General features: G+C 50.4%; 2 protein-coding genes across 8 annotated transcripts in view; one reads left to right on the top strand and one right to left on the bottom strand.

Moving 5' to 3' along the window:
• Nucleotides 1-1,078: 1,078 nt before the first annotated feature.
• Nucleotides 1,079-8,981, top strand: PRR22 (proline rich 22). 5 transcript variants are annotated; one of them, XM_079960742.1, is made up of 3 exons: nucleotides 1,079-1,318; nucleotides 3,794-3,870; nucleotides 7,749-8,981. In XM_079960742.1, exon 3 carries the CDS (start codon nucleotides 7,757-7,759, stop codon nucleotides 8,867-8,869), a length of 1,113 nt encoding a protein of 370 aa, XP_079816868.1. In that variant the 5' UTR covers nucleotides 1,079-1,318; nucleotides 3,794-3,870; nucleotides 7,749-7,756; the 3' UTR covers nucleotides 8,870-8,981. The 5 variants fall into 5 exon arrangements, with proteins under 5 accessions (XP_079816868.1, XP_079816869.1, XP_079816867.1 ...); XM_079960741.1 differs by having other exon boundaries at nucleotides 1,080-1,318; nucleotides 3,794-3,856; XM_079960740.1 differs by having other exon boundaries at nucleotides 1,082-1,322.
• A 7,522-nt stretch (nucleotides 8,982-16,503) lies between these two features.
• Nucleotides 16,504-27,135, bottom strand: part of RFX2 (regulatory factor X2) — a 65,729-nt gene continuing 55,097 nt past the window's right edge. For all 3 annotated transcript variants that reach the window (XM_079960584.1, XM_079960585.1, XM_079960586.1), the window contains 6 exons: nucleotides 24,380-24,477; nucleotides 23,030-23,179; nucleotides 19,778-19,986; nucleotides 19,494-19,647; nucleotides 18,206-18,248; nucleotides 16,504-17,217 (listed from right to left, as the gene is read on the bottom strand). In XM_079960584.1, coding sequence (XP_079816710.1) covers nucleotides 17,108-17,217; nucleotides 18,206-18,248; nucleotides 19,494-19,647; nucleotides 19,778-19,986; nucleotides 23,030-23,179; nucleotides 24,380-24,477 — 764 coding nt within the window. In that variant the 3' untranslated portion in view covers nucleotides 16,504-17,107. The remainder of the gene's footprint in view (nucleotides 17,218-18,205; nucleotides 18,249-19,493; nucleotides 19,648-19,777; nucleotides 19,987-23,029; nucleotides 23,180-24,379; nucleotides 24,478-27,135) is intronic.

Here is a 27,135-nt window from a genome sequence, read left to right as displayed (position 1 = left end):
GGCATTTTGATACTTTTTCATTTTTTCAGCAGCAGACCACCCACAGATGTGCAAAATCTGATGTATAGTTCTGTTTCGGTCTGGACATTAATCTGAGAGACGTAGATCATTGGTGCTGCAGGGCTGGTGTTTCACAACCCGGTGTTTCAACACAACAATTGCACAGAATAAATCCATGATGGGTTTGTTCTAATTTGTTCATTGCTATAACAACAACAACAACAACAATTGTTTTATACCCTGTCCATCTGGTTGGGTTTCCCCAGCCACTCTGTTGGCGGCTCCCAACAGAATATTAAAAACACAACAACACATGAAACATTAGAAACTTCCCTAAATTTTTCCCATCACACCTGCCTTACTTTACCTTTACAGACAATACCATCCCAAGGTGTAACAATGACCTGATGGTTTCCTGTACAACTTAAGAAAAGAAGACTTCACATGCTCAGGGGCACTTTGCCCAGAGTTGTTGTTGTTGTTGTTTTAAATAAAATATAATGACTTCTTCCTACTCAAGAAAAAAAAAACAAATTATGACTTAGGTACAGTGGTACCTCGGGGTACATACGCTTCAGGTTACATACGCTTCAGGATACAGACTCCACTAACCCAGAAATAGTACCTTGGGTTAAAAACTTTGCTTCAGGATGAGAACAGAAATCGTGCTCCGGCATAGCGGCGGCAGCAGGAGGCCCCATTAGCTAAAGTGGTGCTTCAGGTTAAGAACAGATTCACGTTAAGAACGGACCTCCGGAACAAATTAAGTACTTAACCCGAGGTACCACTGAATCAGAATTTTGCAAAGGTAAAGGGAACAAACTCATCCTCATTTTTATTTCCACTCCCCACAAACATACTCATTTCCCCCAACTCTCCCTCTTGCATCTCCGAAGGATAGCTCAGTCGGCAAAAGCGTGAGACTCTTCATCTTGGTGAGGTCGCGGGTTCGATTCCTGCACCACGGGGGGTGGGTTTAGATGACCGCGGGGTCACCCCCTCCAACTCTACAATTCCAATGCCCCTTCTCTGCCTCAGAACTTCAGTGGGCCAAGCTGGAACGCTTTCCCGAGTAACCATCCAAACAGAACATTTTCTCCGTGGCGACGGCTCCAGGAAGTCAGTCCTCGGGCAAGCGCCCCTAGGCAAAAGGGGTCCAGATGGGCAGAGTGCCCTTCAGCTCAACGGACGGATTATGCAGCAACCGAAACTGTTTTACCCCCAACATGAGACGTACACCCCTCGGCCTTTAGAGCGACCAGACGGACAATCCAACCGGCCCTTCCCGGCTTTTGTTCTCCCTGAAAACCTTGCCTCCGTAGGTAGGATCGGTTTACGCCAGCGGGGTTTTCTTACCTTGTTTTTTTCTGGGATGAGGCCAACCCCACATCTAAGGATGACAGCCCGTATGGCAAGTCCCCCATGGGGGTGCTTGGCTTGTTGGCTCAACAGCATATTATGGGAAGACAGGCTTCCCCCATACAACTTCCTGTAATACTAATTTTACACCCCATATTATTGCAAGGGCAGAGATACGGTTGGCGCTGTGGATTAAACCACAGAGCCTAGGACTTGCCAATCAGAAGGTTGGCGGTTTGAATCCCTGCAATGACGGGGTGAGCTCCCGTTGCTCGGTCCCTGCTCCTGCAAACCTAGCAGTTTGAAAGCACGTCAAAGTGCAAGTAGATAAATAGGTACCGCTCCAGCGGGAAGGTAAACGGCGTTTCCATGCGCTGCTCTGGTTCGCCAGAAGTGGCTTAGTCCTGCTGGCCACAGGACCCGGAAGCTGTACGCCGGCTCCCTCAGCCAATAAAGCGAGATGAGCGCCGCAACCCCAGAGTCGGTCACGACTGGACCTAATGGTCAGGGGTCCCTTTACCTTTATTATTGCAAGGAGGTAACCTGTCCTTCAGTCGTGACCTCCCAATCCCAAGCCAACCACGGTCCTTATTTTCCTTTCCCTTCTCTCACATCGCTAGCAATGGCTCCTGTGCCCTCGCAAGCCTCTTTTCCCCTTGGCGTTCATATTTTGAGAAGAAGTGTTCTCGCACACGGCTGGAGCAATGTTGCTGAAAGATGCGCCATCTTGGTGCGGAAGGAAGTGTGCCTCCACCGCTGCCGTAGCACATTCCTTCAGACCCATGGCTTTTTGAATTATATTTTGATTATTGGGGTGGGGAATCAGGATTGGGTGTGTGTGCGTGTGTGTGTGTGAAATTCCATGCGGAATAGAGCCCCGATATCTAGCCGTTGCCGAAATTCGGTTGAGCGGCACAGCTACTACGAAGCGCGCTGCAAAATTGTGCACAGATTTCGGGTGCACAGAGTGTCTGAGAGCAAGGGGCAGTGGACTCGCCTCTGAGCTGTTGCAAAACTCATGGAAGGAAAAAGAAGGAACCCTCAATGCAAAACATACACACACAGAGAGAGAGAGAGAGAGAGAGAGAGAGAGAGAGAAAAGGGCTCACAGAAAAGGCACAATGGATTTGAGTTTCCGGAAGGCAGACTACAAAAGGTACAATCAAACCTTGGTTGTTGAATGGAATCTGTTCTGGAAGACTGTTTGGCTTGCAAAAAATGTTCGACAACCGAGGTGCAGCTTCTGATTGGTTGCAAGAGCTTCTTGTACTCCAGCGGAAGCCGCACCGGACGTTCGGCTTCCGGAAAACGTCTGAAAACCGGAGCATTTACTTCCGGGTTTTCGGCATTCGGGAACCAAAACGTTCCAAAACGGAGCCATTCGAGAACCGAGGTTTTGACTGTATAGTATAGCAAACCGACGCAGGTGGCGCTGTGAGTTAAACCACAGAGCCTAGGGCTTGCTGATCAGAATTGGAAGCTGCGATTTGGTTTCCGAACATTCGACTTCCGTTCAAGCTCTGAGGTACGGCTGTATTTTCATCTGAGGAATGTTGGAGGGCATGGCATCGTTGCTAAGGGGTGAAACCCAAAGGGGTTGCTCAGCCCTTCGGAGCCCAACCGGAAGTAGAAGAGGAGATTCCTGGGAGACAGAACGGGAGAAACGACGCAGCTGTGTTGTAAACAAAAATTGCCCTTTTCCCTTATGGGGTATCCAAGAGCCCATATAGAGTCCTTACGTAGGTTCCCTATTGGTAGGAGAGAATTACAGAGGCCAACCAGAGAATATTGAGAAGCAAAGCAGCTAGTAAGCTTGATCTTTATTGATCTGTTGCAACAGGGTGCTCCCCTCACCCGCAGGAGGGGCCCAGAAAAATGCCATGCAAGGGCTTATAAAGACTTTTGAAATTCCCATCCTGTAGATCAAGACCACCCCCAGATACATCATACATACATCACAGAAGGGGTGTCACCTAAGACCACCCCTCAGATACATCACACCTACATCACAGAAAAGGCGGTCTACAACAGAAATTTGAATGTTGTTTTTCTCCTTTCATTGTTTATCTCCTGTCTGGCAGGTTACTTGATTGGATTGCCTGGGGAGCCTGGCCAGTCTTTTGTAATGATAAATACTTAGTTCCTGGGCCAGGTCACAGGCTCACACCCTAGTCATATCTTAAATGTGCCCTTAAGACAGGATTTGTGAGGAAAGAGACAATGGGGAGGTTTCCCACTTTTGACCTTGCAGAGAAAACATTTACTCAGTTTAGGAATCAAAATGGTTCCAGGTCGGTCTTCCTGTGCTGATCTATGTACGTGCTTGGTTTGTACACTTATGAACATTACCATATATCTAAGACCATAAAATTCCTATCACAGCTGGCAAAAGCAGAGGGTAAAGCATGAATTTTTCTGTGTGTTGACGTTACAGGGACACCCAGTTTGTACCACACCCCCAGCCAAGAGAAAGAGCTATTTGCAACACCCCCGGCAGGTAACGCTTACGTGGTGCGTAGAAAGGAGCAACTCTCGCGGGTGCGTGGGTGGGCCTTTGCGGATTGTGGCCTGTAAATCTCGACTCAGGACAGGGCAGGACAATGCCTGGCTGGGTTTCTGACGGACTAAAGCTGAGATTTGGTCGGCAGCTATTGCCATAAGAAAACTGAGCCGATTGCCGTTCCACCACCTGCTGCCAAGTAATGGAATTCATCGCTTCAAAGTACATGAGCATGATTAGTTTTGATTTTGCTTGCCGTTGGGATGGGACACAAAAGCCCATCTGATGCACACGCAGGAATAATAATAATAATAATAATAATAATAATAATAATATATTTATATCCCGCCCTCCCCAGCCGAAGCCGGGCTCAGAGCGGCTAACCACAGTAAAATGTTACAACATTCTAAATTCATTTCATTATAAAATCAGTTCAAATCAGATTAATGGCAACCATTGGCTAGAGTTCTGTAAGGATTACCAAAGGAGGGGGTCAGGCTGGGCCCTGGCCAAAGGCCTGGTGGAACAGCTCCATCTTGCAGGCCCTGCAGAAAGATGTCAAGTCCCGCAGGGCCCTAGTCTCTTGTGACAGAGCGTTCCACCAGATCGGACCCACAGCCAAAAAAGCCCTGGCTCTGGTTGAGGCCAGCCTAACCTCTCTGTGGCCTGGCTAGATTTTTACATCTTCCCTCCTCCACCTTTAGGCAAGCATTCCACACAAAAATACTTAGGCTAGAATAAATCACAGACACTTAGCTTTGCAAATAAGTGAGTATTTTACACGCAGAGTTTCAGAAGTTACAGAAAACAAGTCTCTGTCCATTGGCAGTAAAATAAGGAAGAAAAAGGTTCCAAATGGCTTTGAAAGAAAGAATTTGTTTCTTTCAAAAGAATAATGCAGGTTTTGTTATGGAGGCTGTAAAAATCTCCTTTAGAGAGATTTTATTCACGTGGTTATCCTTCAGTTGGGAGCCATTCTGCACGGCTCCTTTCTTTCAGGAAGACACACACACACACAGAGAGAGAGAGAGAGAGAGAGAGAGAGAGGGAGGGAGGATGCAAAGGCTGCTAGCCACCCACTGGCAACTTGAGCTCAGGGCTCAGCTTAACCCTTTCATGTATGCAAGTGTGAGTCAATAGCCGTATATTACAACAGGAATTACTCTTTGAGCTCCTCCTCCTGATCTGGTCCCTCCAGGGCACCTCCATGGGACTCGTGACCATGGCTATATTGGGCTCACCAGTGTGGATACAACATAAGAAGATGCACATAGACCCTCTGCACACAACGCACAGAAAATCACTACATGCAAATAGTGCTTAGAGCTGAAGAGCCAGGATTGGGTAGCCCTATTTGCTGCCCATCTGAAAACGCCCCAAGATTCTAGGTTTTTTCTTGATTTCATCTTCGTAAAACATCTTCAGTAACTTAGCCCAATACCGCAGTCGGTGGGTTTTTGCACAGAAACCATAGGATATCAGCCTTGATAGAAGCTAGTTCCATATAGCTTAGTATTGTTCACACTGACTGGCAGAGACCTTCCGGGGTTTCAGGCAGGGGATGCCCCTTGGTGAGGTTCGGGGAGGTGGCAGGAGGGCTCTTAGACCCGTCGGAGCACAGCGCCCCCCCTCCCGGCAGAAGCTTCCTGGACTTTGCGAAGCGGGTGCCAGGCTTCAATACTTTAATACAATGGTACCTTGGTTCTCAAACTTAATCCGTTCCGGAATTCTGTTCAAAACCAAAGTGTTCCAAAACCAAGGCAGGCTTTCCCATAGAAAGTAAAGCGAAATGGATTAATCTGTTCCAGACTTTAAAAACACACACCCTAAAACAGCAATTTAACGAGATTTTTACTATCTAACAAGATCATTGCTCCATATAATGAAAGCAATAAACAATGTACTGCAGTCACACAATCAATCACTAGCTGAACTGGGTTCCACACAGTCACAAAAACAAAAACAAAAAAGAGCCGCTGAAAGAAAAACGAAAAATAAATAGCGAAAACAGACAGACTTCAGCGTAACACTTAAAATGGAAGTGTGGCACTCAAATTGGAAGCATAACACTCAAAATAATGGCCAATGGATCATCAACTGTTCTCAGTTGCGGATTTTTATATACAGTGGTACCTAGGTTCTCAAACTCAATCCGTTACGTAAGTCCGCTCCAAAACCAAAGCGTTCCAAAACCGAGGCGCGCTTTCCCATAGAAAGTAATGCAAAACGGATTAATCCGTGCCAGACTTTAAAAAACAACAATTTGACGTTAATTTTACTATCTAACAAGACCACTGATCCATTAAATCAAATCAATAAACAATGTACTGCAGTCACAAAATCAATCAATCACTAGCTGAACTGGGTTCCACACAGTCACAAAAACAAAAAAAGAGCCGCTGAAACAAAAACGCAAAATAAATAGCGAAAACAGACAGACCTCAGCGTAACACTCAAAACGGAAGCGCGGCACTCAAAATGGAGCACTTTCGGCTTCCAAAAAAAAGTTCGCAAACTGGAACACTTACTTCCGGGTTTGCAGTGCTTGGGTTCCATGTTGCCTGAGTACCAAGGCATCTGAGAACCAAGGTACCACTGTATACTCTAATTTATAGGGAATATTTAGAGGAGTAGCCCAGTTCCTCTAGGCCACTGACTGCACACCACTGCTGGGGATTGTGTCTCTGGGAGTGGGAGCTGTGGGTCTCCTATCAACTCTGAGCAGCACCGTTAACACATTTCAAAGGAGCATTTTGTGGGGGGGGGGTGTAGGGGGGCGCCATGGCCATTTGAAGTGGGAGTGCAGATGGAGCCAGGCACTGGTCTCCATTCTTCATCCAGACAAGCAGGAGGCATCGCAAGAACTCACGAACACCTTCTAGTGGTGGAGGCCTGGGCAAAGGGTATGTGGCCTGGACAGAGCCCCTAGGGCAATAGAGAGAGGGATCGGGGGGGGGGGCTGTGCCAAGGTTCTGCCCCTCAAATAATTAGAAATAACAACAATTTATTATTTATACCCCGCCCATCTGGTTGGGTTTCCCCAGCCACTCTGGGCGGCTCCCAACAGAATATTAAAAACACATTAAAACCTCAAACTTTAAAAACTTCCCTAAACAGGGCTGCCTTCAAATGTCTTCTAAAAGTCAGGTAGTTGTTTATTTCCCTGACATCTGATGGGAGGGCGTTTCACAGGGAGGGTGCCACCACTGAGAAGGCCCTCTGCCTGGTTCCCTGTAACCTCACTTCTCGCAGGGAGGGAACCGCCAGAAGGCCCTCAGAGCTGGACCTCAGTGTCCGGGTAGAACGATGGGGGTGGAGACGCTCCTTCAGGTATTCTGGGCCGCGACCATTTAGGGCTTTCAAGGACAGCACCAACACTTGGAATCGTGCTCGGAAAGGTACTGGGAGCTAATGTAGGCTTTTCTGGATGGGTGTTAAATGGTCCTGGCAGCCGCTCCCAGTTGCCAGTCTAACAGCCACATTCTGAGTTAGCTGTCGTTTCCGGGTCACCTTCAAAGGTAGCCCCACGTAGAGTGCATTGCAGTAGTCCAAGCAGGAGATAACCAGAGCATGCACCACTCTGGAGAGACAGTCTGCAGGTAGGGAGGGTCTCAGCCTGCGTACCAGGTGGAGCTGGTAAACAGCTGCCCTGGATACAGAATTGACCTGCGCCTCCATGGACAGCGGTGAGTCCAAAATGACTCCCAGGCTGTGCACTTGGTCTTTCAGGGGCACAGTCACCCCATTCAGGACCAGGGAGTCCCCCACACCTGCCCGCTGCAGTCAAAGGAAGTGGCAGCCAGCCTTGCCTTGGTAGATTTGAGTAGGACACATGTTGGAGGGTCTCCTTGTCCGCCCCTCATTTTCCTCTCTCCTCGCCCCCTGCCAGGCTTCCACATGGCTCCGTGCGGGTGCTTCTTCGACCCCCGGATCTACCGCATTGAGTGGGCTACGGCCAACTTCGTCCAGCCCTCCGTGTACAAACTCTCTGGAGCGCCGGGCCCACAAAACACCTACCTGCTGGACGGCCAGAAATACCTCAAGAGCCCTGTCCAGCCGGTCGCATACCCGCCCTATCAGCCCGTCGCCAGCAACCCCCCGTTCGTCTTGCCCTTCTTCAAGCCCGAGGGGCCCTCGACCCACTTGGCGGACCACATCGGCTTCGTGGGGAGCCCTGCCCACGGCTCCCCCTTTGCAGAGGTGGTCTCTCTCCACAGTGAGGGCCCTGGGCAGAGCAAAGAGCGTAAGCTTCTCTCCACGCTCCCCGGGCTGAACCCGAGCGAGCGGCCAGCGCTGGCAGCAGCCTATGAACCCCTGAAAGACTGCCACAACTTGGCCTTCCAAGCTTTCAAGGACTTCCAAGCGGACGAGGCAGGCGACGTCCGGAATCCAGATTTTGCAGAGGACCCTCCAGCCCTGCCGGACGCCTCTCCTGAAGACCACCAGGCCATCCTCAGTGCGCCATGTGCAGACATCATGCCCGAAGCGGAGTCTTGCATGGACCTGGAGAACATCATCGCAGCCGGGAACACATTGATAGAGGAGGAGGTGTCCTTCAACCTCCCGGAAAAGGTCCTCTTAGAAGATGCCATGAAGTTGTTTGACTGCTCCCCGGTGAACTCAGACACCGAGGCTTCGTTGGACGGGTTGGGCAACGGACGCCACAGCCGGCACTGGGGAGACAGCTTGAGGGACAGTTGCTTCTCTGGCGAGGATTCAACCAGTGACATCCGGTCCCTCAACTTGCCCGACGAGCTGTTGTCTTTCGATTACAGCGTGCCGGAAATCCTCAGTGCGGTGACGAGCCTGGACTACCTCTACGACGTGAACGCTTTCGGGGAGGAGTCGCAGTGGGAGGCCCGGCCGCCCTCGCAGCCCGAGTCCTACGTGGGCCTTGAGGAGAAAGCGAAGAGTGGTGTTGCCAAGAAAAACAAGCCTGCGGCCGGCCAGTCAAAGGCAGCGTCCGTGCAGGAACCCCAGGGACAGGATTCCACCTCACTGGAAATCTGACCGGTGCATCTAACTAGACAGGGGGTTGTGCCACTAAATCAAGGATGGGGACAGAGTTCCTGCCATTTTGTCTATTAAAAAGCGAGAGAGAGAGAGCTTTTTAGAACTCGAACCGTGTGCCTGTCTCTCCAGTTAAAACTGCATGGAAACCTGGTTTTACGTTGCACAGGTAGAACTGTAGTCGGTGGGGGGGGAGTCAAGGTCTTTGTCTTGTTCGGACTACAGTGGTACCTTGGTTGTCGAACAGCTTGGCTCCCAAACAAATCGGCTCCCGAATGCTGCAAACCTGGAAGTGAGTTTTCCAGTTTGCAAATGTTTTCCGGAAGCCAAACGTCCAAGGTGGCTTCCGATTGAGTGCCGGAAGCTCCTGCAGTCAATTGGAAGCTGCACCTTGGTTTTCAAATGGTTTTCGGAGTCGAACGGACTCCCGGAACGGATTAAGTTTGACAACCAAGGTACCACTGTACATGTGAAGTTGGGATTTGGGAGTAGGTTGGGAATAACTCACGAGGTGTCAAGAGAAGTTAACTCTTTATTCAAATAATCCAAAACAGTGCAGGCCTAGTGTTCCCAGCAACACTCCCCAGTAGATCTTGTCCCAATCAAGCAGTTGCAAGGACTGCCACTCTCTAAGGCTCCTCCAATTCCTTCCCAAGCAATCTGAGACGTCTCCATCTTGCCTGCCTCTGCTCTGCCCTTTTCATCCCTCTTCTGGTTCTGGGAGACGAGGAGGGGAGCTGGTTGCAGGAGGAGAGGGAGACCCCCTGGCTTCTTCAGCAGCTTGCCTCATCTCTGCCTCTTGGCCTCCCTCCTGTTTCAGCTTCTGCCGCCATGTCTGGACTTCTGTCTGCCACAGACTCTCCCTGCTCCTTAAAACCTGTTGCCCCGTCAGCTTCCGACACCACCTCCTCCTTCCTTGGAATGTCAAAAGCTGTTTTGTTCCCCCCGCCCTTCAAGCTCATGCCCCAGCCCCGGCTCAGCTGGTTCTGGAGGCGGGGAATCCTGTGCAGGCTGGGATCCCTCAGGTTCAGCATCCGAGTCCGAATCCCAGGCCACCGCACCTGGTCATGTACCCAAACGCATTGGCTTCCGGACTGTGAAAGGAGGACAGCAGCCCGTCCCCTGTGGCTCTGCACCTGGGCATGCCTAACTGGCTGAAAGACGGCCCACCCCAGGCAGCGAACCCATTCAGAGAGACAACAGGAAGCCTCTTTTGAGAATGAGCCAGCAAACCCATTCAGAGAGACAACAGGAAGCCTCTTTTGAGAATGAGCCAGTGAACCCATTCAGAGAGACAACAGGAAGCCTCTTTTGAGAATGAGCCATCCTGCCGTCTCTCTGCTCCAAGAGTGGTTTGCTGAGCCAATTCTCCTCAATGCAACCCGCCCCCCCCAAAAAAAAAACCTAGCAGGGGGAGGCTGGAGGAAGGCAGTAACAGAACAGGGATCCACACAGAGGCTCAACGGTCAGCCTCCCAGGTGGGATGAGAGGATCCTTTGACATCATTGGAGACTAGGAATAATACCTCATAGTACAAGGGGGGTTGACGGGGTTAAAGTGCCCCACAAAGGAAAAAGGAATATACCACTTGGTTGCAGGAAGAAACCTCAAAGCAGTTGCACAGCTCCCAAGGCAGAGATCTCAGGAACCATCGTGCAAAATTTGGCTAGAATCTGCAGTGTTGAAAGACTGTGGCTTTGATTCAAATCGGCACCTGATTTTATCCAAACAAATGTGTGCATGAGCAACATATATTTAAAGCACGTTCTCCCTGCCCCACCACTTCCTTACACACACCGAACAATTAAACCCCTGTGCATAGCTGTCAACTGTCCCTTATTTGGTGGGAAAGTCCCTTATCCCAGCGTCGTGTCCCGCTGCTGTCCCTTATCGATGATGTCCCGCAAATTTCCCGGGTTTCAAAGCAAGCAGCTCCTCTCCCTCCCTCCCTCTCTGCCGGCCAGGGAGGAGGGAGGCTCCAACTGTGTTGCTTGGCTGCGTTGCTCACCCAATAAGGAGTCTAAGAACGACTGGGGGTGGAGCTTGCATGCCTTGTGCCGATCAAATCGGCCACCTTGCCTGGGGACTCGCCTTTGCTCAGTGCTTCCCAGCGGAGAGGGGACGGTGGTTTTCCTTGCTGCATCCCCTTTGCCAGGTTGCTGCGCTGTGGGAACCACCGCTTGAGGCTTCGTTTGGCTGCTGGCTGGGCTTTCTGCCTTTGGCTCGGAGGGGCTCAGAAGTCGAACATACCTGTGCCTGGAAAATCCCTTATTTTGCCTGCTGACCCCTTATTTTCGAGGCTGCTGGTCCCTTATTTTCAAATCTGTAAGTTGACAGCTATGCCCCTGTGTTGCAAACAATTATCAGTAATACCCAAGGCAACACGATGACCAAGTACAACAATGCAATATCAATATAAACTCCTTATATAATCTATACGGAACATTGAACCATATGAAATATGCACTCTCTGCAAAACCAAATAAACAGAAATCCTATAAATCTCTGAAAGTCAAAAAATGAACACTCTTGGTGGATTCTCTTGAAAACATAGAACCAAATAAACATAAGTCTTATAAGTCTATGAAAAAAGCAATGGGTCAGATTCTTATGTGGTGAAAACAAGCGTCCAACGCTGCTGAAGTGGTCCGCAAACAGTGGTGAACAGTGATTCCAGATATACCCACTGTTTCGTGGAATTCTTCTTCAGCACAGCAGAAGGATACAGAAATGCTTCATAAAACTGCAAGTGAATTATTGAAACGATGACCTGCATATACATAGTAACTTGCAATAACTCAAATTATTACAAACTATACGCGGGTGGCGCTGTGCGTTAAACCACAGAGCCTAGGACTTGCTGATCAGAAGGTCAGTGGTTCGAATCCCCGCAACGACGGGGTGAGCTCCCGTTGCTCGGTCCCTGCTCCTGCCAACCTAGCAGTTCGAAAGCACGTCAAAGTGCAAGTAGATAAATAGGTACTGCTCCGGCGGGAAGGTAAACGGCGTTTCCGTGCGCTGCTCTGGTTCGCCAGAAGCGGCTTAGTCATGCTGGCCACATGACCCAGAAGCTGTACATCGGCTCCCTCAGCCAATAAAGCGAGATGAGCGCCGCAACCCCAGAGTCAGCCACGACTGGACCTAATGCTCAGGGGTCCCTATATCTTTATATACGCAAGAAACATAATGCCAATTCAATGTAAAATCAAAAGTACATACCTCATCTATACGGTGAATGGAATTGTATGACAATAGCTATGGAGCAGTGGTAATAAAAGTTATGTAACCACTGCTACTGACTGAATGTTTCAGGAAACCTAAAAAGCCGACCCCAGGTGGTACTAATAACCAGGAGATGGAGTTTAAAGATATAGTACAGTTTAACAGCCAGGATGAGAAAAATCAAATAAAACAATTGAGATCTTGCTGTCGTAACTGTCTTTCATAATCTCAGAAAGCAAAAGCAAGATTACAAAAGACGGTTACGACATCAAGAATCTCGGTTTATGTTTATGTTCAAAACCATTCATCCGGGAGGACTCAATTCTGAATCGGATCTCAATTGTTTTATAATGATTATATTGTTTATATTGATAGTGCATTGTTGTACTTGGTCCTTCGTGTTGCCTTGGATATTACTTACTCCTTACACACACCATCAACATTTTTTTGGGGGGAAATTATTTATTTTTTAAAGATTTATGAAAGACGAAGCAGATTTGGGTAGGTCTTGACCACTTCTATACCGTAAAATCACTGGAAATTGGATAGGCACTGTACAACCCAAGCACTCCTGGCTTGGAGTGACTTGTCTCTCTGGAGGCTCAGATTGCTGTGAAATGTCTTGCAAGGACAAAAAAAGGGGGCACACATTTGCGTTAAGGGGAGGCGGCGTGGTAAATGTGAAGAACAGAAGTGCTTAATTTATATATTAAAAAGGGAGCTTCCAGCAGTGCTTGCCTTCTCCATCTGATTGGCAACTGTGAAGAACAGGATATTCCGCCTCTTTCTGGGTCTAAGCCTGAAAACGCTAAGCAATGATGCAAGACTGAAATCTGCAGCAAGCCATCAGGCTCCTTTGCACGGCGAGGGGGGCCCTCTGGCGCCACCTACTGTTGTCTTCCTGCCTTGCACCCCACAAGTCCCAATGGCACCAGTCGTGGCCACTGGGACAGGGAGTGCTCCTCTCTGGGAGCAGTTGTGGTCTAAACCACTGAGCCTCTTGGGCTTGCCGATCGGAAGGTCGGTGGTTCGAATCCCTGCGATGGGGTGAGTTCCCGTTGCTTTGTCCCAGCTCCTGCCAACCTAGCAGTTTGAAAGCACACCAGCACAAGTAGATACGTAGGTAGTGCTGTGGCGGGAAGGTAAACGGTGTTTCCGTGCGCTCTGGTTTCCATTGCACCAGAAGTGGTTTAGTCCTGCTGGCCACGTGACCCGGAAAGCTGTCTGCAGACAAATGCCGGCTCCCTCGGCCTGAAAGCAAGATGAGCGCCACAACCCCATAGTTGCCTTTGACTGGACTTAACCGTCCAGGGGGTCCTTTACTTTTTACCTTGACCTCTCTGGGTACCAGAAATTGGGGCTGCGTAAGACGAGAGTCCCATCAACTGCAAGAAGATCAAACGTATCCATTCTGAAGGAAATCAGCCTTGAGTGCTCACTGGAAGGCCAGATCCTGAAGCTGAGGCTCCAAGACTTTGGCTACCTCATGAGAAGAGAAGACTCCCTGGAAAAGACCCTGATGCTGGGAAAGATGGAGGGCACAAGGAGAAGGGGCCGACAGAGGATGAGATGGTTGGACAGTGTTCTGGAAGCTACCAGCATGAGTTTGACCAAACTGCGGGAGGCAGTGGAAGACAGGAGTGCCTGGCGTGCTCTGGTCCAGGGGGTCACGAAGAGTCAGACACAACTAAACGACTAAACAACAACAAGACGAGCGTCCCATGCTGCCTCTCTGGTGTGTGGTATTTCTCAAGCCCAGCCTGCAATTGTCCCAGGCCCAAACTAGTCCCAAACAGGGGATCACCCCCCCTCCTGCTAATGCCCCCCCCCCAATACAAGGGTGCTGGTTTGCTTTTCAAATGCCTCTTGGCACAACAGGGAAAATCTACAAAATTGTGAGCAGTAAGAGAAAGGGAATGGGAACAACGGGGGGGGGGTACGGGGGGGCACGACACTTCACCTTACACAATTTTAAGCTTAGTTACAGCAGGAGTAGGCTGGAGCCCCTCATACCAACAACCGCCCTGAAATCTACGGGGAATAGGGCAGCATATAAATTGAATACAGTGGTACCTCGGGTTAAGTACTTAACTCGTTCCAGGGGTCCGTACTTATCCTGAAACTGTTCTTCGCCTGAAGCACCACTTAAGCTAATGGGGACTCCTGCTGCCGCCGCGCTGCTGGAGCACGATTTCTGTTCTTATCCTGAAGCAAAGTTATTAACCTGAAGCACTATTTCTGGGTTAGCGGAGTATGTAACCTGAAGCGTCTGTAACCTGAATCGTATGTAACCAGAGGTACCACTGTAATCTCAGTCGTCACAGCTAATGGTTAGGGACAAGCGGAGCTGTAATATGACTTCAGGAGGACCACATATTCCCTGGCTCCACACTTTGTTGTTGTCGTTTAGTCGTGTCCGCCTCTTTGTGACCCCCTGGACCAGAGCACGCCAGGCACTCCTGTCTTCCACTGCCTCCCGCAGTTTGGTCAAACTCATGCTGGTAGCTTGGAGAACACTGTCCCACCATCTCGTCCTCTGTCGTAAACTGCGTTTCCGTGCGCTGCTCTGGTTCGCCAGAAGCGGCTTAGTCCTGCTGGCCACATGACCCGGAAGCTGTACACCGGCTCCCTCGGCCAATAAAGCGAGATGAGCACCACAACCCCAGTGTCGGTCACAACTGGACCTAATGGTCAGGGGTCCCTTTACCTTTATTGGTTCAGTGCCACGCATCAAAACTGTCTTTATCCGATGGTGACTTGCTCCCCAACCCATCCCGCTCCCTCAGTGAGAAATGTCTCAATGCCTTCGGAAGTTTGGTTTCGGAAGAACCCCACGCTTCTTGCCGGCCAATGGCGCAACAGGGGCCATCCAGGGAAACTAGCACTGTGCAAGATCTGTGGGAAACAGAAGAGGCCACAGTTTTTAAGTCCCAGCTTCTCACATGGCCCACCTGCAGCCAGAAGCAGCTTAGGTCAGTGCCCAAAAAAGTGCTTCATGGAAGGGGAAAAGACTTCCCATCAGCCATAGGGGCACATTTCGTTTGGGGCAACTTTGTGAGTGAGGGGTGGAGTGGGAGGAGGACAAGAGGCAGAAAGGGCCAGACTTCTCTAAGTTTTACTTTCTTACGTTGGGTCACACATGCATTATGCATTTAAAGCACATACATGGCTTCCCCTACCTCCAAAAATCCTAGGGACCGTAATTGAAGTGTGCTGGAAATTGTAGTTCTGCAAGGATCCTTTGTGGTTCATAGTGCAGGTGTAATAATAATAATTTATTATTTATACCCTGCCAATCTGGCTGGGTCTTCCCAGCCACTCTGGGCAGCTCCCAACAGAATAAAAAGGCCATAAAACATCAAACATTAAAAACTCCCCTAAAATGGGCTGCCTTCAGATGTCTTCTAAGTCAGATAGTTGTTTATTTCCTTGATGGGAGGGTGTTCCACAGGGCGGGCACCACCACCGAAAAGGCCCTCTGCCTGGTTCCCTGTAACCTCACTTCTCGCAGGGAGGGAACCGCCAGAAGGCCCTCGGAGCTGGACCTCAGTGTCCAGGCTGGACGATGGGGGTGGAGACGCTCCTTCAGGTATACTGGACCGAGGCCGTTTAGGACTTTAAAGGTCAGCACCAACACTTTGGATTGCGCTTGGAAGCGTACTGAGAGCCAATATAGACCTTTCAGGACAGGTGTTATATGGTCTCGGCGGCCGCTCCCAGTCACCAGTTTAGCTGCCGCATTTTGAATTAGTTGCAGTTTCTGGGTCACCTTCAAAGGTAGCCCCACGTAGAGCGCATTGCAGTAGTCCAAGCGGGAGATAACCAGAGCATGCACCACTCTGGCGAGACAGTCCGCAGGCAGGGAGGGTCTCATCCTGCGCACCGTATGGTGCTGGTAGACAGCCGCCCTGGACACAGAATTGACCTGCGCCTCCATGGACAGCTGTGAGTCCAAAACGACTCCCAGGCTGCGCACCTGGTCCTTCAGGGACACAGTGACCCCATTCAGGACCAGGGAGTCCTCCACACCTGCCCGCCTCCTGTCCTCCCAAAACTTCTGCCTTGTTAGGATTCAACCTCAATCTGTTGCCGCCATCCATCCTCCAACCACCTTTCTCTTCAATCTCTCCTCTCTTCTAATGTGCATCTCTCTCCCCCTGTTACCCCCAATGGGTGTTGCCTTTTCAAGACAGGACAGGCCACAACCAAAGAGGGCCCTGCTCTCTGCTCAGCTACCAAGACCCTCACTTTTAAAACTGCACAACTTTGGTGCGTTCAGCCCGAGCTGGTTGCGGGACCCCCGTCTCACTTGCAGCTCGGTGCATGGAAGGGGGTACGATGCACATCCGGCCAGCGAGGCGGGCGGAAGTCCTTCCACCACAGAGCAATTGAAAAGAAGAACCACAACAGGCTGTGTGCCACATTGTAAATTTATTTGGCAAGTAGGGGGAAGCACGGGGGGGCAGACCAGAGGCCCCCCCCAACTTCTGCCTCCCCACGAGGCGCAGTGGAAAGGAAAGGGGTCTTTCAGGGGGGCAAGCAGAGCTGCATCACAGTGGTAATCTAGGGAACCCTAGAGGAGATGGCTGGGTGTGGGGCTGTCACGGCCAACCAAGCACCCGGTCTCCGCGGGTTCCGCAATCCATTCAAAGAGTCAGTTAAGGCCAAGAGCACAAGGATACGAGGGAGAGGGGAATTGAGAGAGAGACAGACAGACAGACAGAAAGCTCCACATTCAGGGCAGAAGGAGCCAGGCACCCCCCCATTGGAAAGGAAGAGCTGGCCGCTGACTCCCTTTGCCGCAACTGGGCCAGCTTCTGCCCACGCAGCTGACCAGGCAGCCGCCAGGGACCCCGTCTGTGAAGACAAGTAAACGTTAAGAGGAGCTAAGAGGCACTCGGATTGTGGAGGAGGTGGAAACCCAGCCTTTGAGGGTTTCCAGAAAGCTTTGGAAACTTTTGCTTCCGGAGCTGGAACGCGATGGGAGTTGGGCATCTCCTGCCGTGTCAACTCTTCTTAGATCTCTTGCAGCGAGGGGCCGGGATCGCTGCGTTCGCGCTTCACGAGGGGCTCGCCGGCGCATCGGGAATCCGCCTCCGCCTCGCTGCCCAGGTCGCTGATGTCGTCTGCGGGGAGAGAGGAGAGACAGAAGTCACAGGGCTGTGTCCAGCAGGAGTCGCGACTTGGAGCAGACCCAGCGGAATGAATGGGCACAGCTGACTTCGGTCCACTCATTCTAGCAGGTTCGCTCCGAGTTAAGCGTAGCAGAATACAAGCCGCAGGGTCCGGGTTGCAAGACCCTGCAGCTGCCATCCCCCCCCCCCCCTTTTCTCCAACCAGCCACCAATGACCCAACGGCCCCCCCAAATGGTTTATCAACGTATTGTTTTCTGCAAGTGTCTATAATTCATGTACTGTGAATTGAGAAGCAACGCATTGGAGAACAGCTAATCCACTTTTTGTTGTGACCGGGAAACATCTTGGCAATAGTTACTATGACTTGCCTTAATTGCTTTGATGGATTGGTTGTTCGTCCAGCAATTGCTGAGGGTTGGACTCTACAACCCCACGATTCTATATGCTATTGTGCCTGACATTATGGCGGTTGTCCGTCAAGGGCACCGCAGTTCTTATGAGCTGCTTTGAGCTCAGCCTTTGTTGCTGCAGAAGCGGGATAAAAAGGTAAAGGGACCCCTGACCATTAGGTCCAGTCGTGGCCGACTCTGGGGTTGCGGCGCTCATCTCGCTTTATTGGCCGAGGGATCCGGCGTACAGCTTCCGGGTCATGTGGCCAGCAGGACTAAGCCGCTTCTGGTGAACCAGAGCAGCGCATGGAAACGCCGTTTACCTTTCCGCTGGAGTGGTACCTATTTATCTACTTGCACTGGTGTGCTTTCGAACTGCTAGGTTGGCAGGAGCAGGGACCGAGCAACGGGAGCTCACCCTGTCGCGGGGATTCGAACCACCGACCTTCTGATTGGCAAGTCCTAGGCTCTGTGGTTTAACCCACAGCGCCACCCGCAAATATTTAATCAACTCAGCCCCAACCCCCTCCCCTACCTGCCCCATGACCGGAAGGAGCAAAGAGAAGAGGAGATCTGAGGCAACAAATACCTTTATCAAACAAGGCTGGAGACATAGAGGCCAGGTCGCTGAACTGCAAAAGAAAACAGGCGGGGGGCATTTGGTTGTGAGTGAATCTGGAAAACGCACCCCCCCCCCCGCTTTGCTCATCAATTCCCCACTGCTCCCTTGTTAACCTGCCCCCCCCCCAGCTGTGGAGCGTCCAAAGCTGCTCGTGGGTCAAAGCTCTTGTTCTGATGCACAAACGCCCTGAGCGATTCGGGTCTGGCGTACTTTCAGGACTGCCTGAGGCCAAGCAGCTTGATCTCTGAGACCAGTGCCGGATTAAACCCTTTGGTGGTCAAAATCACGGGGGGCTCCCTCGCAAGTTATCTCCCGATACTTTTTAAATTTTATTTTACCGACCGACAATTCTAATAAGCCAATTTTATTACACAAAACGAACAGCATTTATTTTGATCCGTTGTCGGAGTGGGAGGGCCCAAGGTAAAGGTAAAAAAAGTAAAGGACCCCTGGACGGTTAAGTCCAGTCAAAGGCGACTATGGGGTTGCGGCGCTCATCTCGCTTTCAGGCTGAGGGCTCTGGCGTTTGTCTGCAGATGGCTTTTCGGGTCATGTGGCCAGCAGGACAAAACCCGCTTCTGGTGCAACGGGACACCATGACGGAAACCAGAGCGCATGGAAACGCCGTTTACCTTCCTGCCACAGTGGTGCCTATTTATCTTGCGTTCTTTTGAACTGCTAGGTTGGCAGGAGCTGGAACAGAGCAACGGGAGCTCACCCCGTTGTGGCGATTCGAACCACCGACCTTCCGATCGGCAAGCCCAAGAGGCTCAGTGGTTTAGACCACAGCGCCACCCCCTCCTAAGCTGAACCCATATAACTCGTAGCATTTTTTTCTCAGATGGTTTAGAAGAGTTTGGATTTGATATCCCGCTTTAACACTACCCTAAGGAGTCTCAAAGCGGCTAACAATCTCCTTTCCCTTCCTCCCCCACAACAAACACTCTGTGAGGTGAGTGAGGCTGAGAGACTTCAGAGAAGTGTGACTGGCCCAAGGTCACCCAGCAGCTGCATGTGGAGGAGCAGGGAAGCGAACCCGGTTCACCAGATTACGAGTCTACTGCTCTTTACCACTACACCACACTGGCTCCCAAAAGCTTCAGCTGGTGCAGGATTCAAGGGGTAGGTTGCTCACCGGGGCAAGGCAGTTCAAGCCTATTGCAACAACCCTTCGGGTCTGCACAGCCCTGTGGGTGCACCCAGGGCAGCTTCTTAGTCTTTGGCTCTTCTCGGAGGAGGCTCAACCCACCCTCACCTCTCCCATCACGGCGATGGGTGTCTCCCCCGTCGCTTGAGCCACGCGATGCTCCACCAGGTAGAACATGTACTCGTCGTACAGCAGGCGGATGAGGTGAAAGGAGCCGAAGCTGGCAGCACTGCGCAGGGTGAGGTCTCGGATCACCATGGAGCTGTCGAGGGACAACACACACACACACAAAACCCGCTATCAATGCGATGCAGAGTTAACTTGCTGCAGCACACAGGGGGTCGGGAGGAAAGCAGCCGGGGTTTCGACCCCAGGTGGCAACAGGAGCTGACCTGTAGAAGGACCACTTCAGCAAGAACTGCCGGGCTGCCTTTGGGAAGCCGGCCCCTCCCTCGTGATGCTTCAGGACCTGGGTCACCACGTTGTCCAGCCAGCTGGCCCACTGGTCCAAAGAACTCTGCTGCTGGAGGGTCAGCTTGAAATCCTGCTCCAGTTTCTGCACCAGGCCCTCCTCACACTGGCACACCCACGAGGCTTGCTCCTGGACCGGGGAAAGAGAGAGAGAGAGAGAGAGAGAGAGAGAGAGAGAGAGAGAGAGGTGTACATATAATAAAAGTCAAAACAAAATAAATTTTTTTTCCTTCCAGTAGCACCTTAAAGACCAACTAAGTTAGTTCTTGGTATGAGCTTTCGTGTGCATGCACACTTTTTCGATAAATTTATTGTCATTGTCCGTATATACACAGTATACACAACAACGAAAATCAAACACCCAAGACCGGATTCACATACACATTTGCACGTATCTCCAACACTCTCATCCTATTCAGACATAATCTATTAAAACATACATAATCCAGAATATAACACAACCTTTTCTTTTAATTTTTACCCTGTGCATGCACACGAAAGCTCATACCAAGAACTAACTTAAAGGTAAAGGTACCCCTGCCCGTACGGGCCAGTCTTGACAGACTCTGGGGTTGTGCGCCCATCTCACTCAAGAGGCCGGGGGCCAGCGCTGTCCGGAGACACTTCCGGGTCACGTGGCCAGCGTGACATCGCTGCTCTGGCCAGAGCCAGAGCCGCACACGGAAACGCCGTTTACCTTCCCGCTGGTAAGCGGTCCCTATTTATCTATTTGCACCCGGAGGTGCTTTCGAACTGCTAGGTTGGCAGGCGCTGGGACCGAGCAGCGGGAGCGCACCCCGCCGCAGGGATTCGAACCGCCGACCTTTCGATCGGCAAGTCCTAGGCGCTGAGGCTTTAACCCACAGCGCCACCTGTGTTCCAAGAACTAACTTAGTTGGTCTTTAAGGTGCTACTGGAAGGAAAAAAATTTTATTTTGTTTTGACTATGGCAGACCAACATGGCTACCTATCTGTATATAATAAAAGGTAAAGGTACCCCTGACCGTACGGGCCAGTCGTGATAAACTTTTACTTGTATCCCACCTTCCCCGACCAAGGTTGCGAACGTCAAATATAAACACTGATTTAAAATCAAACAATACTTAAATCACCTCTTAAAAAACAAGTCAGGGTAAAAATTAAAATCTGAATTAGATGGCTTTCCGCAGGATTTGGCTTGGGAACCGTAAACGCTCATCAGGCCCAACTGTGTACGCTGCTCTTATATGGGCCTGTGAGAATGCTGGGAGGCCTCTTTCGTACTAGTTCTTATACAAAAAGGGGAGTCAGGCTGAGCCCTGACCAAAGGCCTGGCAGAACAACTCCGTCTTACAGGCCCTGCGGAAAGATGTCAAGCCCGCAGGGCCCTGATCTCTTGTGGCAGAGCGTTCCACCAGGCCGGGGCCAACGCCGAAAAGGCCTTGACCCTGGTCGAGGCCATCCTAATCTCCCTGAGGCCCGGGATCTCCAGGATGTTATTATTTGGAGACCGTAAGGTCCTCCATGGGGCATACCAGGAGAGGCGGTCTTGCAGGTACGAGGGTCCTAGGCTGGTTATGCTCATGCACGGGTGCTCAGCTCTGCCAGCATGGGGAAGCCCCAGTGATGGTGCATTAAAAACAAAAGGGGGAAAGGAGGAAGAAAATAAAAAAAAATTCCTTCCAGTAGCACCTTAGAGACCAACTAAGTTTGCTCTGGGTATGAGCTTTCGTGTGCATGCAAACTTCTTCAGATACACTGAAACAGAAGTCACCAGACCCTTCTATATAGTGAGAGGTTGGGGAGGAGTATTACTCAGAAGGGTGGTGGCAATGGGTGAGTCTATGAGGCGTTCTCAAAGTAAAGGAAGGATTGAACTCTGATTAATAAGAATACTCACAGGGGCTTGAACCAGCAAGACTCTGGGAAGGGTGCATATAATAATCTCTCTGTGTCTCTCTACCCCTCGGCCCAGGTCGTTTTATTCACAAAAGAACTTTTTACAGAGTGTCCATAAGAACCAATCAGATTTCTTCTGAGCATTTCAACAAACCCCACGTGGGGACAAAGCTACAGTGGTGCCTCGCAAGACGAAAAGAATCCGTTCCGCAAGTCTCTTCGTCTAGCGGTTTTTTCGTCTTGCGAAGCAAGCCCATTAGCGGATTAGCGCTATTAGCGGCTTATCGGATAAGCGGCTTAGCGGCTTAGAAAAAGGGGGGGAAAGGAAGAAAAAACCCGCAGGAACTCGCAAGACATTTTCGTCTTGCGAAGCAAGCCCATAGGGAAATTCGTTTTGCGAAGCACCTCCAAAACGGAAAACTCTTTCGTCTAGCGAGTTTTCCATCTTGCGAGGCATTCGTCTTGCGGGGCACCACTGTAAACTACAAACACTAGTTAGGCATGCATACTTTTGGGTAAATGAATGAAAACTACAAAGGACTGTATTCAGCAACCCCGGAGGTCATAAACAATCAATACACATGATAAGAAAGATGGCCAGGAGGACGACGATCATTATCACCTTCATGTGAGATCTGTTTCCTGGCCCTAAGATTAACATCCTGAGATTAACATATAAGAAAAGCTACATCTACGAAACTGCCCATTGTCTTTGAGGACCCAGGATGCCTACCTGCCTAAGTGTGTACGTGACTTGTCAAGAAAGAGAAATGGAAGAGGGATGCAGAGGTCTGGATTGATCAAGAATCATATCAAAATAGTTTAAACCCAGTCAACGCATTGCTGACACAGATGGCTTACTCTATGTTTGTTATACCGTATTTTTCACTACATAGGGCGCACTGGACCATAGGGCGCACCTAGTTTTTTTTTTGGGGGGGGGGAATCAAGAAAAAAAAATACCCCCCCAGCCCCAAAGAGCAGCGTACAGGCTGCGCACAACCTCTTCCTGCCGGAGGGGTTGCACGCAGCTATGGCACAAGCCAAGGCAGCGAGCAGGATGGATCCCGCTCTCTGTTTTGGCTTCCTCTTTAGCCCTGTTCAGCTTCTCCCTGCCAGAGGGGCTGTGCGCGGCTATGAAACAAGCCTGCATTCACTCCATAGGACGCACACACATTTCCTCTCAATTTTTGGAGGGGAAAAACTGCGTCCAATAGAGCGAAAAATACGGTAATTCCTCATAGCAATCCCACCTGATCACTACAGTTCTGTGAGGCTGTGCTGCTCCGGCTCACCTGGACGTTAGCAAAATCCACCCGGTTGAGGTCGCTGAGCATCTGGTTGATCTGTGAGGTGTTCTGGAGGACGGCGCGAGCCGCCTGAGCCAGGTGGTTGAGGGAGGTGTACCTGCGGAGAGTCTGTGCAAAGGCGCTCACCACGCCCACCTGGTATGTCCGGGAGGTGGTGACAGGGATTGGGGACAAGAGAGAGAGAGAGAAAAACATAAAGTGAGGCCAAACTCGGAGAACGCGAAGCAGAGAGCGGATGAAATGCAAGAGACGTGGAGTCGTGCTTCATTTATTTATTAAATTTATACAAAGGTAAATATAAAAATTGGGGGGGGGGATGCAGGTGGCACTGTGGTCTAAACCACTGAGCCTCTTGGGCTTGCCGATCGGAAGGTCGGCGGTTCGAATCCCCTCGACGACGGGGTGAGCTCCCGTTGCTCAGTCCCTGCTCCTGCCAACCTAACAGTTCAAAAGCACACCAGTGCAAGTAGATAAATAGGTACCACTCTGGTGGGAAGGTAAACTGTTTTCTCTTTTTGAAAATGTGAAAAAAAGTTTTTCTTAAGAAAGGAAATTTGTGTTGCCGGAAAATCCGCTTTCAAAAACCCCAGTCAATTGCTAGGGGTTTGGATAACTGAGGCTAGGCTGTGAGGACCTAGGGACCGGTTCCAAACGCAGCTGCCCCAAAGCTGTTCACACTGTAATAATAAAATAATAATAATAATAATAATAATAATAATAATTATTATTATTTATTATTTTACCCCGCCCATCTGGCTGGGTTTCCCCAGCCACTCTGGGCGGCTTCCACTGAGACCAAAAATACACTAAAATGTCACACATTAAAAATTTCCCTGAACAGGGCTGCCTTAAGATGTCTTCTGAATGTCAGGTAGTTGTTTATCGCTTTGACATCTGATGGGAGGGCGTTCCACAGGGCGGGCGCCACTACCGAGAAGGCCCTCTGCCTGGCTCCCTGTAACTTGGCTTCTCGCAATGAGGGAACCGCCAAGAGGCCCTTGGGAGATGGACCTCAGCATCCGGGCATAATGATGGGGGTGGAGACGCTCCTTCAGGTATACTGGGCCGAGGCCGTTTAGGGCTTGAAAGGTCAGCACCAACACTTTGAATTGTGCTTGGAAATGTACTAGGAGCCAATGTAGGTCTTTCAAGACCGGTGTTATATGGTCTCGGCGGCCACTACCAGTCCCCAGTCTAGCTGACGCATTCTGGATTAGTTGCAGTTTCCAAGTCACCTTCAAAGGTAGCCCCACATAGAGCGCATTGCAGTAGTCCAAGCGGGAGATAACTAGAGCAGGAAGGAAAGGGGTGCAACTTGCTGCACCCGCTGCTTACCTTTGTGTGGACGATCTGCTGGGGGAAGTCGCTCATGGCGTTTATTAGCCAGCCTTCCAAACTTTTGGCGAAGTTGCGGATGGCCTGGGTCAACGTGCCTGCGGGGACAAAGCGAGATCTAGACAGAACAGCCTCGTCAGGCTGGCAAAACCGTCACAGTACCCCACATCCCCCCCCTTAAAATTCTAAAGTTTCGCCCAAGAAGGCAAAATCTGCAGAAGATCAACGATTAGCAAGGGAGGAAACGAGGCCAGGATGCTGCCAGTGAAGTCACAAGTGAAGAATAAGAGATACAGAATCCTTCTGAATAATGCAGGGGGGGTGAACTTTAATTCAGCCGAAGAATATGAAAATGCAATCAAGTAGATACAGTGGTGCCTCGCAAGACGAAAAGAATCCGTTCTGCGATTCTCTTTGTCTAGCGGTTTTTTCGTCTTGCGAAGCAAGCCCATTGACGGTGTAGCGGATTAGCGCTATTAGCGGCTTATCGGCTTAGAGGATCGGCTGATAAGCGGCTTAGCGGCTTAGAAAAAGGGGGGGGGGAGGAAAAAAACCCCGGAGGAACTCGCAAGACATTTTCGTCTTGCGAAGCAAGCCCATAGGGAAATTCGTTTTGCGAAGCGCCTCCAAAACGGAAAACTCTTTCGTCTAGCGGGTTTTCCATCTTGCGAGGCGTTCGTCTTGCGGGGCACCACTGTACTAAAATACAGTAAATTCATTGCCACGTATTGTGGGGTTACCAGTTGTAACCTGTTTTCCCAGGAACAGTCCCTGGTTTTGCAAATCCCTGGACAATTTTTTTGCAAACCCCCAGACGAATCCCCTGGTTTTGCAAAGTCCCCGGACAAATTCCATCCCCGAATGTCCCCGGATTTCATCTAATGTCCCCGGGAAACGCAGCAGCGGCAGTCTCAGCAGCCCAGAGCAGTTGACTCTGGCTGGCTTCAGGAGCTGCTTGGAAGTCCCCATATGATGGTGGTGCAGGGGCTCAAAGATGCAGCTTCCGGGCTGCTTCCACCTTCCCTGACCCCAGAAACTAAGCTGGGAAGGGAGGCTTCACGCTGCCTATCAGAGCTTGTGTGCAAGCAGGAGGGGGCAGGGGTCTTTCAGCTGGGCAACGGGAAGCCTCCCTTCCCAGCTGGTCGAGCCCCGCCCTCTCCTGCTTGTTGTGGGTGTCATCTGGGAGGCATCCTCTCGAGCATGTCTCGGGGAGTCCCTTTTATTGAATATTACAGCATTGCCACATATGTGCTTGTTGCTGATTGGTTAACACAAGTACAAAGCAAAGGTTGCACATATAGGTATTAATCACTGATAGATTAAAGGCTGAGAAAGGGAGCACAGAACTAGACAGGCATGAAAACCTCCTAATTAAATTATAACTAGTGATTAATAGAACAAGACCTAAAACAATTACTTAACGATTGATAATGTAAGACTTAAGAGGACATAGCAATCATGTTCCGTAGATGTGATCGACTATGCGTTAAGAACAGGTCAGAATACCATGTTTTCATGAACTCAGTGTGAACTGAACCTTCTAGGAATATTTCAGCTTGGAGCGGTGAGCGGTGTGTGCAGAAGCAAAACTTTCCTTCACCTGCTTGGACGCAAGTAGGAATGGGATTGGGGCTGCTCCGATAGGAAGGGAGGCATTGCGCTGCCCGAGCCTCGCTGCCACTGCTCTCGGCCCTCCTTCTCCGCCTTCCATGCCTGACCCACCGTACACCGCTGACCCACCACTGAAGAACCAACAACTATGGGGATGCCCAGGCTCATGGAGAAAGGAGATAGAAGCTTCGGAGGAAGGGGAAACATGGCGGTTGAGGTCAGGGCGGTGGCAGCCCATCTGCCACCGCCGTCGCTGCAGCATCAACGTCCCAAACGTGTAGTATTTATCTATTTATTTATACCTACGTGACCGCCTCTCCTGGCATGTCCCACAGAGGAACTTATGGTCTTCAAATAAAAACATCTTGAAGGTCCCAGGCCACAGAGAGGTTAGGCCGGCCTCAACTAGAGCCAGGGCTTTTTCGGCTGTGGCTCCGATCTGGTGGAACGCTCTGTCACAAGAGACTAGGGCCCTGCGGGACTTGATATCTTTCCGCAGGGTCTGCAAGACAGAGCTGTTCCACCAGGTCTTTGGCCAGGGCACAGCCTGGCTCCCTCCTTTGGCAATCTTCACAGAATCTCTAGCCCGATTGGTTGCCATCAGTTTGATTTGAATTGATTTTATAATGAATGATTTCATAATGTGGTATTATTTTACAGTGGTGCCCCGCAAGACGAACGCCTCGCAAGATGGAAAACCCGCTAGACGAAAGGGTTTTCCGTTTTAGAGGCGCTTCGCAAAATGAATTTCCCTATGGGCTTGCTTCGCAAGACAAAAATGTCTTGCGAGTTCCTGCGGGTTCCCCCCCTTCCCCCCCTTTTCCTAAGCCGCTTATCAGCTGATCCGCTGATAAGCCGCTTAACAGCTGATCGCTAAAAGCCACTAAACCACTAATAGCGCTAATCCGCTCAGCTGTCAATGGGCTTGCTTCGCAAGACGAAAAAACCGCTATACGAAGAGCCTCACGCAACGGATTAATTTCGTCTTGCGAGGCACCACTGTATTTTTGTTAGCCGCCCTGAGCCCGGCTTCGGCTGGGGAGGGCGGGATATAAATAAATTTACTATTATTATTATTATTATTATTATTATTATTATTATTATTATCCCCGGATTCATTGAAAAAAATCTGGTAACCTTAAGTA

The sequence above is a fragment of the Podarcis cretensis genome (genome assembly GCF_951804945.1).
Source record: "Podarcis cretensis genome assembly, chromosome: 18".
Classification (NCBI taxonomy): domain Eukaryota; kingdom Metazoa; phylum Chordata; class Lepidosauria; order Squamata; family Lacertidae; genus Podarcis; species Podarcis cretensis.
Note: the sequence above shows the minus strand (reverse complement) of the source record. Positions and strands in the feature narration are given on the sequence as shown.

Excerpts from the sequence above, each read along its gene's own strand:
- PRR22 (XM_079960739.1), top strand. The coding sequence starts at position 1,196 with ATGCAGCAACCGAAACTGTTTTACCCCCAACATGAGACGTACACCCCT. Across the intron at positions 1,323-3,793 it reads TGAAAACCTTGCCTCCGTAG|GGACACCCAGTTTGTACCAC; the intron begins GTAGGATCGGTT and ends TTGACGTTACAG. Across the intron at positions 3,857-7,748 it reads ATTTGCAACACCCCCGGCAG|GCTTCCACATGGCTCCGTGC; the intron begins GTAACGCTTACG and ends GCCCCCTGCCAG.